General features: G+C 33.4%; 1 protein-coding gene across 1 annotated transcript; it reads left to right on the top strand.

Annotated features, from left to right (window-relative positions):
• The first annotated feature begins 4,692 nt into the window (after positions 1 to 4,692).
• LOC102604573 (crooked neck-like protein 1) lies at positions 4,693 to 12,928 on the top strand. Its single transcript, XM_006360641.2, has 7 exons — positions 4,693 to 5,989; positions 6,088 to 6,153; positions 9,624 to 9,768; positions 9,874 to 10,092; positions 11,625 to 11,811; positions 11,927 to 12,122; positions 12,499 to 12,928. The coding sequence occupies exons 1-7, from the start codon at positions 4,836 to 4,838 to the stop codon at positions 12,611 to 12,613; spliced, it is 2,082 nt and encodes a 693-aa protein (XP_006360703.1). The 5' UTR covers positions 4,693 to 4,835; the 3' UTR covers positions 12,614 to 12,928.
• Positions 12,929 to 13,966: the final 1,038 nt, after the last annotated feature.

The raw sequence follows: 13,966 nt of genomic DNA, 5'->3' as shown, positions 1-13,966 counted from the left end.
TATATATATATATATATATATATATATATAAATAATAGGTTTGTTTAATAATTTTTTTATATATTTTTTATTCTTATAAATTCTTAAAATACATAATAGTCAATTATAATTTGATAATTATTTAGTATTATTTTTTTGCAATAGATAGTATAATATTTCTTGTAATAATTCGTAAGATATAAATAGACATATACAAATGATTATACGATATATAACACTACAAATGTTTATATCTTATCTAAGTTCTTATTGATTATAGTTTTGAGAAAATTTTCAATTGAATGAATTATTACACAAACTATCAAATTATTCTAAAAGTAGAAGTATTTAAAAACAGAATTAGACTTCCTAATTGAGTATGCTAAGTAGAGTATCATTTTTACTTATATAATACTCAGTATTATGTTAGTTAAAAATTGTGTATTAAATTGTCAATACTGTGGTGGTTATTACACTTTAGAAGACATTCAAAGTTAAGATAATGTCTTTTTAAATTTAATTATTTGATAATATAATTTATCATGATAATTAGAAGACATTCAAAGTTAAGATTATACAATTGATTCCTTTGTATATGTATACCGAAATATACATATTAATAGTCATAGCAAACATAAAGTTTGTTATGGAGCACAATTATACAAACTATAGTTATAGCATACAAATATGATTTTTATGTTTGCTAAACCTAAAATTTACTCAAACTTATGTGGCACTTTTCGAATTTTTGAGATTCAAACAAGTCTATCTTTGACCGTAAATTTTTCATACATCTTATAAATATTTTGAATTGTCAATTATTGTGACTTATAGTATTTTTTACGTAGTTTATAAAATATATAAATTTCATTTTTAAAAAAATTGAAAATTTCATGCATAAATTACCGGTCAAACATAAACTGTTTGACTCTCGAAAACAAAAAGTGTCACATAAATTGAAACAAATGAAGTACTAAAAAAGGATTAACCAAATATGGAAGAAATTGTTTCCAACAAGGAAACATTTTCCATAAAAAAATATTTTAAAAGTAATACACAATGATAATAGAATTATGATAAAGTAGAAAATTTAGAGCAAAATCTAACAGAAAATGTCATGAGGCGTAAGCCCCGTCAATTTGGACGTACTTTTTTTTGGGTGCGCTAAGCTCGTGCAACGCATGGACAATGCGCGAGAGTCCAAGTAGAAAGCTACCTTAATGGACTTTACCCTTAAAAAATCGAGTTAATATCATGTGGATGAATGATCGACATATCAGTCTGGACGTATGCTTAGGCATTGGAAGAGTTTGGGTGTGAGCCTAGAAAGCTCTCCTAATTAAAATTAAGGTATAATATATAAATGTACTCTTTAACTTGATCTTAACTTATATTTATGCCCTCCAACTTTGAATATGCACAAATAGATACTTAAATTTGTATAAAGTTAAACAAATAGACAATTAGACACACACATTCTACGTGATATTCTACATGACAATTTGAGTGTCTACTTAGCACATCAAAAGTTGAAGGGCATAAATGTAAAATGAAGTTATTAAAAGGCACATATATGTATTATACCTAAATTTAAAATAATTAAATAAGCCCTTAAATTAATAATAGAAAATTCAACTTGTTATTAAATTTTAATATCTTTTACTCTTACCCTTTTTAAAAAATTCATTTCTCTCTGTCTTTCTCTGAATAAGAAGTAAACTATAAAGTAAAAACGCATCATTTTTCATTACTTATTCTAGTCCAATTTACTGACTTTAGGTTCATTCTTCGTATTTTTTTCAAGTTAATTTATAAATTTTTACTCACTTTTTTTAAAAAAAAATTGATTAATTTTTTTAGATGAGCAGTTTTATGTACATTCCACTTATATTATATTTTCTTGTTTTATATGTAATTTTATACTTTTTTATTGTAATTTTTATTATGTTAATTTATAAATATTAAAAATTGAAGATTCATAAGGCTTACACCAGCACCTTGAGACTTACGTCACGTTTCCTATTAGATAAAATATCTCACTCGTACTTGCACAAATGTGTCTTTTAATTTGGCCTTAAATGATATGTATGCCCTTCAACTTTCAATGTATACAAATGAGAAAAAGCTCAAAATAGTCCCTTATCTTTGAGTTAAGACTTAAAATTATCCTTGATTTTTCATTTAGAGCACTAGTAGTCTTTCATGTGTGCAATATTGGTGCACTTTTGGTCCTCACTCAAGCTTTTGTCTATTTTTTAACATTGTTTTTATCCACAATTTATGTATGGAATGTTTAATCGTCTTTTAGGGCTTGTTTGCAAAGCCACCCAGGTAATTAGATTTGGTGTTTTATTACACTATCTGACATGTTTGGTTGGTCAGCTAATTACTTGATCAACAGGTAATTGAGTGTAATTGGCATGAGTAACTACGCTCTTCAATTCACAGGGGGGCTGTGAATTGCTGGTAATTATATGGTGTAATTACAAACTAATTATTTTTTTAATTTCTTCCTTTTATTTCTATTTTTATTTTTCGGTTTTAATTTATTTTTATTTTTATTATTTTAAATTCTTTTTTATTTTTATTATTCTAATGTTTTCTAAGTATAAAAATATATTTTTTATTTTATATTATTTATATTTCATTTTCTTCTCATTATCAACTTTTACTTCATGTGGTTCCATACAATTTTCTGTATTATCTATTTTTTTTCATTAGTATAATTTTGTTAATATTCTAATTTTTAAATTAAATTAGAATTCATTGTTGAATAATGTTATGGACTTACATTTTTTTCTTCATTTAAATCATATTTATGTATGTTATGTTGAAATTTAATGTAAGAATATTATGTTAAATTTTTTGTTTTGAACTTAGAAGTTAGAACTTATGTTGTATTTTCAATTTCATTTGTTTTAGAAGTATTGACTCGATATTTTACATTGCAATCTATTTTTTTTAGTTAGACTTGATAGATTATCTTTTTGTCAAATGTTTTTATAAATTTTGTGACATTATATTTATAATATTAATCTTTTTGTCAAACATGCATTTCATGATGTTCGTAGAAATTTTGTACTTTTTGTTTTTATGATTAATTTAATTAAAATATACTAAATTGAAAATTATAGATCAATTATTTTTATAAGATTAGTTAAAAACATATATTTATTAATTAATATATTTTCAAACGACAATATGTATCTTAAATATTCAATTTAATATCATTTATAAAATCTCTTATTTGTCTAATATAAATTTTTAATTTTAGATAATTAATTTTAATTTTAAAAATTTAATATAACCTTGTGATTAAATTTGTGCAACCAAACAACACCCTTGTAATTACACTGTGGCAAATAAACATGTCAATGTAATTACTAGGTTGTTAATTATTACCCTAATAATTTACTCCCTCTGTTTAATTTTATGTGACACTTTTCAGATTTCAAGATTTAAACAAGTTTATCTTTGACCGTAAGAAACATTTTGAATTATGGGATAAGGGTCTGAAAAATACCCCAGCTTTGGTCGAATTTGCTGTTGCGATACTAAACTTTCATGAGGACCTATTACCTCCCTAGACTATTTAATATCGTATTTTAAACATATATATTTGCCCATGTGGACATAAAAAATAATGCAAAATTATAAACGGTAATTTGTCCACGTGGGCACATATATACCTTTAAAATACACTATTAAATAGTTCAGGGGGTAAAAAATATGGTATTAAATAGTCTAGGGAGGTAATAGGTCCTCATGAAAGTTTAGTATCGCAACAGCAAATCCGACCAAAGTTGGGGTATTTTTCAGACCCTTATCCCTTGAATTATCAATTACTGTGACTTATAGTACTTTATACATAGTTTACAAATATATAAATTTCATTTCAAACAATTGAAAATTCCATGCGCAAATTTCTGGTCAAACCTAAACTGTTTAACTCTCGAAAACGAAAAGTGTCACATAAATTAGGATAGAGTGAGTACTAATAATTCCAATTACATGGTGACTTTCCAAACAAATCCTTAATATATTTAATAAAAATAATACCTACATGTGAGAGAATGTGAGAAGAAGAACACCTTGTTTTGTTTAGTAGAAATATTATTGCAGCTAATATTAATATCGAGAGGTTAATCACGTCGATTTCATATGCAATATATAGTACAAAAAAAAAATCGCCAAGGTGTTCTTCTCACCTTCTCTACCTGGAGTTATTATTTCTCCTAAATATATAAAAAGACGATTGAGCATTCAACACATAAAATTATGAACAATTTCAACATTAAAAAATAGATTAAAATTTTGGAGGAGGATCAAAAGTACATCAATATTACAAACATGAGGAACTATTAATGCCACATATGAAAATTCAAGACTGAATTTGAGACTTAAAAGTTGGTCTAACCTACTATTAAGTCGGTTCTTTTACTTCTGAAAGTGTTTGACAAATATAAAAATAACTTAAAATTAGTTAGGAAATATTTGACAAGGTTAAAAATAATTTAAAAATCAAAAATAGGCCTCTCCTACTTTTTATTTTTTAATTTAAAAGTCATTTAAGTTTGATTTTATTTTTAATTTAAAAACTATTTTTATTTTAAATCAATCCAAACTGGTTCTTATTCTTGTGCACAAATACACACTTTAACTTATATAAAATTAAATAAATTAATTTAGCAAATTATGTCCTACCGAGAATAGTATTATGCCTTTTACGCATTACCCCCAATCGTCGCCATTAGCAGAAAAAAGGAAAAAATAATTCCTCTCCTCGTCGGAACCCTAGAAATAGATTCCGTTCAATTGCTTCAATTCATTCCGTTTAGTCATCAGTTTCTCTTCCAATGGGTTCCAGAGATGCAGACCCAAGTCTAGGTTATCTCACTCGCAAGGAAACGGAGGTAAAGCTTCCTAGACCTACGCGGGTGAAGAACAAAACCCCAGCTCCAATCCAAATCACCGCCGAGCAAATCCTCCGGGAAGCTAGGGAACGTCAAGAGGCTGAAATCAGACCACCAAAGCAGAAAATCACTGACCCAACAGAGCTTGCCGATTACCGTCTTCGCAAGAGAAAGGAATTCGAGGCGTTGATTAGCCGTGTACGGTGGAACAAGAGTGTGTGGGTGAAATATGCTAAGTGGGAAGAATCACAAAAGGATTTCAAACGTGCTCGTTCTATATGGGAGCGTGCACTTGAAGTGGATTACCGTGACCATACCATGTGGTTGAAGTATGCTGATGTGGAGATGAAGAATAAGTTTGTTAATCATGCTCGTAATGTATGGGATCGAGCTGTTACTCTTTTGCCTAGGGTTGATCAGTTGTGGTACAAGTATATTCATATGGAGGAGATGTTAGGCAATGTGGCTGGTGCTAGACAGATTTTTGAGAGGTGGATGGGTTGGATGCCTGATCAGCAAGGGTGGTTGTCTTATATTAAGTTTGAGTTAAGGTATAATGAAATAGAGAGGGCAAGAGCGATTTTCGAGAGATTTGTGCAGTGTCATCCGAAAGTTAGTGCTTGGATTAGGTTTGCGAAATTTGAGATGAAGAATGGGGAGATAGGAAGGGCGAGGAATTGTTATGAGAGGGCTGTGGATAAGTTGGCAGATGATGAGGAAGCTGAGCAGTTGTTTGTGGCATTTGCTGAGTTTGAGGAGAAGTGTAAGGAGGCGGAGAGGGCAAGGTGCATATATAAGTTTGCACTTGATCACATACCGAAAGGGCGAGCTGAAGATTTGTACAGGAAGTTTGTGGCATTTGAAAAGCAGTATGGTGATAGAGAAGGTATTGAGGATGCTATAGTTGGAAAAAGGAGGTTTCAGTATGAGGATGAAGTAAGGAAGAATCCACGTAACTATGACACGTGGTTTGATTATATTCGGCTGGAAGAGAGCGTTGGAAATAAAGAGAGGATTAGAGAGGTTTATGAGAGAGCCATTGCTAATGTTCCTCCTGCTGAAGAGAAGCGATATTGGCAGCGATACATTTACTTATGGTAAATTTGACAACCTTTACTTTAAATGTGATATTTTAGTTCTATTTTGGATACCTTACCATGCAATTATGTTCATTGGCTGACTTTGCGCTTTTTAGGATTAATTATGCATTATATGAAGAGCTTGATGCAGAAGACATGGAAAGGACCAGAGATGTCTACAGGTAGGATATCGTTGTCTCAACTGAAATATCACTATGCAACTCATTTGGTTGATGAACTGTATTATTTATTATGCTTTATGTCTTTGATACTGGTAATGGCAAACATAATCTAGATTTACGAACAGCGGTTATCCTTGTATCCAGATTATCTCTTCCTTAATTAGAGTGCTCTGTCTCAAAGCCTAAGAAATTTTCTTGGTGCAGCCCAAACCTTCTTGAGCTCGATGCATCCATCATCTGCGGTATTCCCAACTTTAAGATTCTAAGGGGTTCTCTTTCAGTTGTTTAGTTGCTAGTTTCAAATTTTAGCCTTAATTCCATCAGGCTTTGAGTAGAAATGGGGTTCCTTGGTGTGAGTTTTATTGATTCTGCAGTTTTATATGATATTTAGTTGCAGTGGATAAGTACTGAGTTGGTCTTTGTTGGGGTTACCTTCAGTGACTTTGATTAGTGGTGGTGAACAACTGGTTTTGTGATAGGAAGTCGACCTTTCCTAATTCTTGTGTGTTAGGTTCGACTGACAACTTCTCCGAGATGAAATCATTCTTCAGTGTTTGATTATTTTCCACCTAAGGGGGGCAGGAATCACTTTTCTTTATCAATGCCCCCACTCATGCTACTTATCTCTTGCTTTAACCTAACATAGAAACATTATTTTCAATCTTTAATATCCAAAATTATCATTAGAACATTATCCTCATATCCCACCCTCCACCTTGTATATTATATTTCACTTACTTTATACCCAACTAAACACTGGAGGATGATCCATGAAATAATTTTCAAGGTGAAGGATTGTTTCCCTTTATGCCAAATGCGCCCAAATCATATGAATATGGTGATATTTGTTTTTAATTAGTTTGAATGCTATTACTAGCTGTGTAGTCTGGAGTCTGGACAGAGTTTCTGCATCAACTTAATGAGGCCACCAGTAGCTTCAGTTACCAAAATGAGTACAAGTTGGAAGGAATCGACTTACTTTAGAGATATTTTGCATTCTTAAACCCCTACTACTTGATAGTTGAGCTCATATCTATTGCTTAGGGTGATAATACTAAGGATCTGCATCTAGCCCAGTACCCTTAACTCAATCAAGTCTGATGCGCAGTCAATGAGTCAGAGTCGGAGTCCATTTAGTTACCTTCCTGTATGTTTAAAACTACAGAAGTACTTAATGTTTAATCACAGTGCTGCAGTCTTTTCAAAAGTACCTCATGAGGGGAGAGGGTTTGGAACAATGAGCTCATGCTCTTGGAGAAATCTACTGAAGTGCATTCTTTCTGCAGCATTCACTTCATGATATTTTAAGAAGAGATGTACAACAAGCAAATGGTATCTATGAGTATTAAATAATGGGGGTTGGTGATGGTTAGAAATAACAATCTATTTGAACTTTCAGTTTTTTGGGTGAACTCATTGAGACTAAGATGGCTTGGGTGGGCAAGGTTGCATGCTCTAGTATTCTCTATGTTAGTAGCACTTAAATCCATAACGTGAATATTCTCTGGAAATATGTACAAACTTGGAGCAAGTATAGAGGGACCAACCATTGCTTTAGGAAACACCTGTTTTTTTACCCCTTTCAAGTTGGTAGTTATAAAATTGAATTAACTGGTAAATTGCTAAACCAGATCGATATTGGGGGTCTGAGGAGAGATTAAGGTATGCCGAAGAAGCATTGGGGGAGATGTGATTAGACAGGACATGTCACTCATGCAACTTACAAAGGACATGACCGTAGATAGGAGGGTGTGGAGGTCAGGGATTGGGATAGGAGGTTAGTAGACAGTCTTGCGCGGTCTAGTTTTTCTTACTAGTGTTATTGTTACTTTTCTTCTATTTTCTCTCCGTGATTTTTATTACCACTACTTGTCTCCTTTGTTTTATTATATTATTTATTGTTGTAACTGTTCTTTTCTCTAGTATTTTTAACATGGGTTTTTCACTACTGTATTTCTTATTTTCAAATCTGCTTTGAATTGTTTTATTTGAGTCGAAGGTCTTTCGAAACCACCTCCCTGTCTTCACAAGGCAGGGGTTTGTCAAATTATTAAAGCCAGAGCTCCACCTTATAAAAATAACTTATCAGTATTCATTCTGTTTCATTTATTTGTCTAGCTCCACATCTATTTTCGTGATCAATTTGCTAGTAATTACATTTTTCATTTGATTGGTTCTTTGAATCAGTTAATTTCTAGAGTACTTACTACTTACTAAATGGTCATTACTTGTGTTAAATGATCAAAACCATCAAATGAAGATGTTTTAAGTACCTTTTCGATGCTTGTAAAGTTTCCAACTTAGCACCTTTTTCTGGGGTGGCTAAGTTTTTATTGAATAGAACTGTTACTTGTCTTAAAAAACCATCAAATGAAGATGCAAGGAATAATACAGTTGAGATTGTGAGACATCTTTAGATGTTGTATACTGTGCACAGGGTAGATCCATTTTTGGTTAATATGATACCGTCTTTTCTTTTATGGGAGTTAATATGAGACCAATGTGCATTGCACAAAATATTTGGGGCAAAGCATTTGATTCCTAGGATTCCTTTCTTGCATTAAGCCACCAGAATTCTTCTCATGTTTCATTCTCAAAAAGTTCTCACGTCTATATATCTAGTTCCTTTCCCTGTCTTCTAGTTGATTTTTGTTGTCATGTGGCCTATATTACATGAATTAAGGTCATCCAGACACATAAATAGTTACAAATTCCTTTTGGATTTCGTCAGGGAGTGCCTCAAGCTGATTCCTTGTAAGATGTCCTCATTTTGAAAAGATTTGGTTGTTCTAGTGATCCAGTTTAATTCTGATTGTCCTGGATGGAGGGCTAAATGTTGTGATATGGTGGTACTAGGTTTCTGGTGATGACAAATGTAATCTAGGCTTACAAACTGTTCACTCCTCTTGTGTCTAGATTGCTCTTCCCTGATTACGAGGCTACGGGATTCTATGGCTTGTTTGAAAATAAATATTCCTCAATTAATTGCATGCTTTAAAGTTAACCACGATATGGTTGTTGAATTTTGTAATCGAACTGTTAAGTTCAGAACTCCAACTTATAAGTAGATGGGGTTTTAGAAGGGGGTTGGAAACTAGAGATATTGTTTTGCCTTTCGGTTGCGGATTTTGGAGGAATATCATGAAGGGATGGTTTTGCGGAAAGTATCTCATTCAAGTTGGAGACGGGAGGCCCCCCCCCCCCCCAAAAAAAAAAAAAAAAACCAAACTAACCATAAAAAGAAGAGCATGTCACGTGTATACAAGACCATCTACTTATATCTGTGTAGCAAACATTGTTGACAAAACATTTGATTATGAGGATACCCTTCTTACCTTTAGCCATCAGAATTTCTCTCATCGCTATACATCTGAAATCTTTATAATCTGTGATGTTACTAGCCCTCTGCTTACACAGTTAAGGTCATTTAGTTATTTCGTATGTTGAAAGGCTCCTTTTCATTTCATCAGGGAGTGTCTTAAGCTGATTCCGCATCAGAAGTTTTCATTTGCAAAGATTTGGTTGTTGGCTGCCCAGTTTGAGATTCGGCAGTTAAGACTCAAGGAGGCGCGACTTCTACTTGGAGAAGCAATTGGAAGGGCTCCTAAAGACAAGGTAGTCCCCGCTCCCCAGACATCTTTATGTGGGTTTCTAATATTTCTGAGGGATATCCCTTTGCATGTTACCTAACCTATACATGTCTTCTCTACTATAATACAGATATTTAAGAAGTACATAGAGATAGAGCTGCATTTTGGAAACATAGATCGTTGCAGAAAGCTTTATGAGAAGTACTTGGAGTGGTCTCCAGAAAATTGCTATGCTTGGAGCAAATTCGCCGAGTTGGAGAGGTCCTTGTATGAAACAGATAGAGCCAGGGCTATTTTTGAGCTTGCAATTGACCAACCTGCTCTGGATATGCCAGAGTTACTATGGAAGGTATTGTGTTGTTCTACTAGCTGATTTGCTTGTGTTTTGCTAAAAAAATGTTTTAGAATGTAATTGTCTCCTAGAAACTCATGTTCTTGCTTAGTGCTGCTGCTGGGACTCCAGGCAGTTCTATGCTTGTATTTTTCTGTAGCTCATTGTATTAGGATGACTGTTTTCAGCATAGTTGAGCAACTTGGATTTTGTATGAACCCAGAAAAGGAACTGCCTCAATAGTCACTTATTAACTGGAGGTTAGTAGGTCACACCAGCGATGTTCAAAAGCATTATAAGAAAAGATTTAGCACCATTTAAACATTGTTTTATGTACGTCAAGTCCATCTAGATTCCTTATGTGCTAATAAGCCAGTCAAGGACGACTGTTCCTAATTACAGGAGAAGTTTTACCATTGACATCCAATTGACTAATCCTGTATGCCTTTTTTTATGAAGTACTGACTATCTTGTATGTTGTCCCGACTTATAGAGAAATTTCTTTCAATTCCCACTGTCCATACTCATGGCTATCATTTTGAAAATACCAAACTCCATGGTCTTTATAAGTGTCATCAATACCTGCAACATATATGATTTGAAGATTTCCAGGAAGCTGGTAATAAAAGAATAGTTGTGAAGGACCCCAGGGCCTAGTTCAAGTGACAAAGGTTTGAGGGACTTGTGGCTTACATCAAAGATTTGGGCCATGCGCCATGAGAACTAAGCTTGGTATTGAAGTGGAGAAGGGTAGTGGGGAAGACCCACTATCCCGAGTTTCTAAGGTTGCGGCGTGTCCCAAGGATAGGCACCTGACAGGTTTTTCTGTCATAAAAAAAATTAAAAGAGTACTTGTGGAAGGAATGTCTGCACTAGGGAAAACAATTAACTAGTTTGAGCATAGGTTTACCCTTTTTCTCAGGATGTTGATAAAAAGGGATAAGAACTGCACAGGGCATGAAAAGAAAACAAAGCTTTCGGGAAAATGCTCATCATGCTCTTTTATGTTATGCATTTGGAGACTAACAGACAGTCACCTCTATACTTTAAGCAAGGAATCCAGTCTACAAAAGTTGACAACTTGGGTCCAGTGCTGTGGATTCATTATTTGTCCTGCGCTCTACATGTTCCTTGTTGCTTAATGATTGAATTCTCAGGCCGCCTTTCTGGGTATTCCTCAAAACCATTTTTGTACCTTTAGTTTGCTGCTCCCTTATATTAACAAAAGAACTAGTATTCTCACTCAGATTTGTTGGTGTGGTCATGGCCTGTCTAGTTCAGTAATTATCATTGCTTTCAAGTCTATAAGACAACTTAGTGGGAAAAACTAAATCGGCATAGTGGTGAAGCTTCCCAGAAGCATTCATCTTCAGGGAACTATCTTGTAGAATGCCAACAAATAGTCTCTCCTGTTATGTTGAAGGCCTTTTTTCATTTTAATTTTTCTGCTGTTGGTTAAGGGTGAGACAGATCATAATATTTGTGCAATTTAGTTTAGGTATATGCAATTACATACATTCTAACAAGCTACTGTTATGCATTTCTGATAGGCTTACATCGACTTTGAGATCTCTGAGGGTGAATTTGAAAGAACTAGAGCACTATATGAAAGACTTCTTAACCGCACAAAACACTTGAAGGTGTGGATAAGTTATGCGAAGTTTGAGGCTTCGGCTATGGATCCAGAGGCTGAGGAAGATATTGAACTGAAAAAGAACTGCCTGCAACGTGCCAGAGGTGAGAAAATTATATGATTACTAGATTCTCCATTACAACATACCCAGTGATCATTAGATTCTCCATTAATTTTGAATTCTGTGTTGATAATAATTTTACTCCTTTTTTTATTTAGATGTTTTTGAGAGGGCAGTTTCTTACTTCAGAAATTCAGCACCCGAACTAAAAGAAGAAAGAGCAATGCTTCTCGAAGAGTGGCTAAATATGGAAAGTGGTTTTGCTGAGCTTGGGGATGTCAGTTTAGTCCGTGCTAAACTACCAAAGAAACTCAAGAAGAGAAGGCAAATAGACATGGAGGATGGCCCAGCAGCGTAAGTTCTTTTACTATATATTTGCATATTGATAATCTTCTTTTTTATCTTTTGATTGTTTGTGGCAAAAAACAAATTGGGGACAGAAAATTTTGTTGGGAGGTTGGTTGAGTCCCTACATCTTAGTTTTATGTTGTAGAAAAAATGAGTTCTGGTTAAATTGTTTGCTTATATGGCAGTGCTTAGTTTAATTTTAGTCTGCGTTCCTTTATGTAACTTGATTAGGTGTTTCGCCACTCCCAATTTGTTCGTACATGAAGTCATGAATTAGCGAATTGCTACAAGGAATAACTTTGTTTTGTATTGTAAGGTTGTTTACCTGTTGCTTGGACGTTCGCTGACCCCTTTTGACATCATATACTTTCAAATTTTGCAGTTATGAGGAGTACATAGACTATCTTTTCCCAGAGGAAACACAGACCACAAATCTCAAAATCTTGGAAGCTGCTTACAAATGGAAGAAGCAGCGAGTTGCATCTGAGGAGGATTAGCCAGCTCTGTTAGCTTCCATTTGATTTTGTGTTCTTTTTGTTTTCCCTTTCTCTCTTGTATTAAATGTTGAAAGAAAAGTTGTGAAGAGTTTGTAATTGACATTGTATCTCTTATCTCAACAAGTCTAATCTAGCATTGTTGTGCACTCAAAAAAGGCGTGGCACAGGAGGCCTAGTAGAATGCTGTGTAGTGACACGGAGTAATCCAATTTTTTTTTATGTTACGTTCTCATGGCAACGATATATTGTAAATTATGTTAGTGTACTTCAACCAGTTTGAGCATAGTTCATCTATCTTGATCATTTCCCATATTACCTTTTCAATAGCAGAAGGAAGTGATTCATTTGCTTGATTTCTTTCATTTGGGATAATTGATTAAAGGGACTGAGTTTTAAATTTCTTTGATCTTACAAATAGCATCACTGTCCTAAATGCCTTGTTTGTTTGTTGAAGATCTGATAAATTTTGGTCTAGCAGTTGTTTTCTTGATAAATGCTTTGTATCGTTTTACACTGCGGAAATTTATGTGGTCACTAAGAGATACGGTGAATTGGATGTGTGATTGTTTCACCCTTCATTGAACATATATGTCTTATTTGAATTCTCAAACCATACCGAATTTTCATGATTTCAAAGTAATAACAGAAAGACTTTTAACACAATTATTTCTCGCCCACAAATTCAGCGTAGCTGCACCTGCTATTATGGTTCATCCTAAAACTTTTGCTAAAACAGTAAAAGTAGTTAAGAAGAAGATCATAAAATGACCGATGTACGAAACAGAAATGAGATATTTAGGACAATTGTACATGTTAAAAAACTCTATCTTCTGTTACGATAAATAAGAAGGTAAATTCCTATTCCACTGAATTAGAAGAATCAAGAGCAAATTCACAACACAGAAGACATTTTTAACTTCTTTTCTCATTGCTCCCTTCTGGTTTCCCAATCCTCGGATCAGAAAGCGAGAACTTCTTTACTTTCTGCAAAAGAACATGAAAATCACCATTATATGAAAATTACCAACTCACAACAAGACACAAATTACTCTACTATATATAAACAAGTGTAATGAACACTAAGGAAAATAATTAATGAATCAATAACCGCTACGCACAAGGGAGCTAAAACTTATACTAGCTTCTCCTGCTGAAATATAATCCTTTGAATGCTAAGACACGTTGGAGTGTTAAAAAACATTTCATCCGAATTTGTAAACAGAGACTACTGCAAGTTTCTTATGAATGTTTTCTGCTTAGATGCATAACAGAAAGCCTCATGCAAGAATAAAATGTTCATTATTAAAATTTTCTTCAACACACACTTCTCTTTCAAGAATTAGTCTCCACTAA

This window comes from Solanum tuberosum, unplaced genomic scaffold, assembly GCF_000226075.1.
Source record: "Solanum tuberosum cultivar DM 1-3 516 R44 unplaced genomic scaffold, SolTub_3.0 scf00331, whole genome shotgun sequence".
NCBI classification, from domain to species: domain Eukaryota; kingdom Viridiplantae; phylum Streptophyta; class Magnoliopsida; order Solanales; family Solanaceae; genus Solanum; species Solanum tuberosum.
The sequence above is the reverse complement of the archived record's forward strand: the minus strand, read 5'-3'. Positions and strand labels throughout refer to the sequence as shown.

Coding starts and splice junctions, on each gene's coding strand:
- LOC102604573 (XM_006360641.2), top strand. CDS start 4,836: ATGGGTTCCAGAGATGCAGACCCAAGTCTAGGTTATCTCACTCGCAAG. Junction 10,093..11,624: donor TGCCAGAGTTACTATGGAAG/GTATTGTGTTGT, acceptor CATTTCTGATAG/GCTTACATCGACTTTGAGAT. Junction 12,123..12,498: donor ATGGAGGATGGCCCAGCAGC/GTAAGTTCTTTT, acceptor CAAATTTTGCAG/TTATGAGGAGTACATAGACT.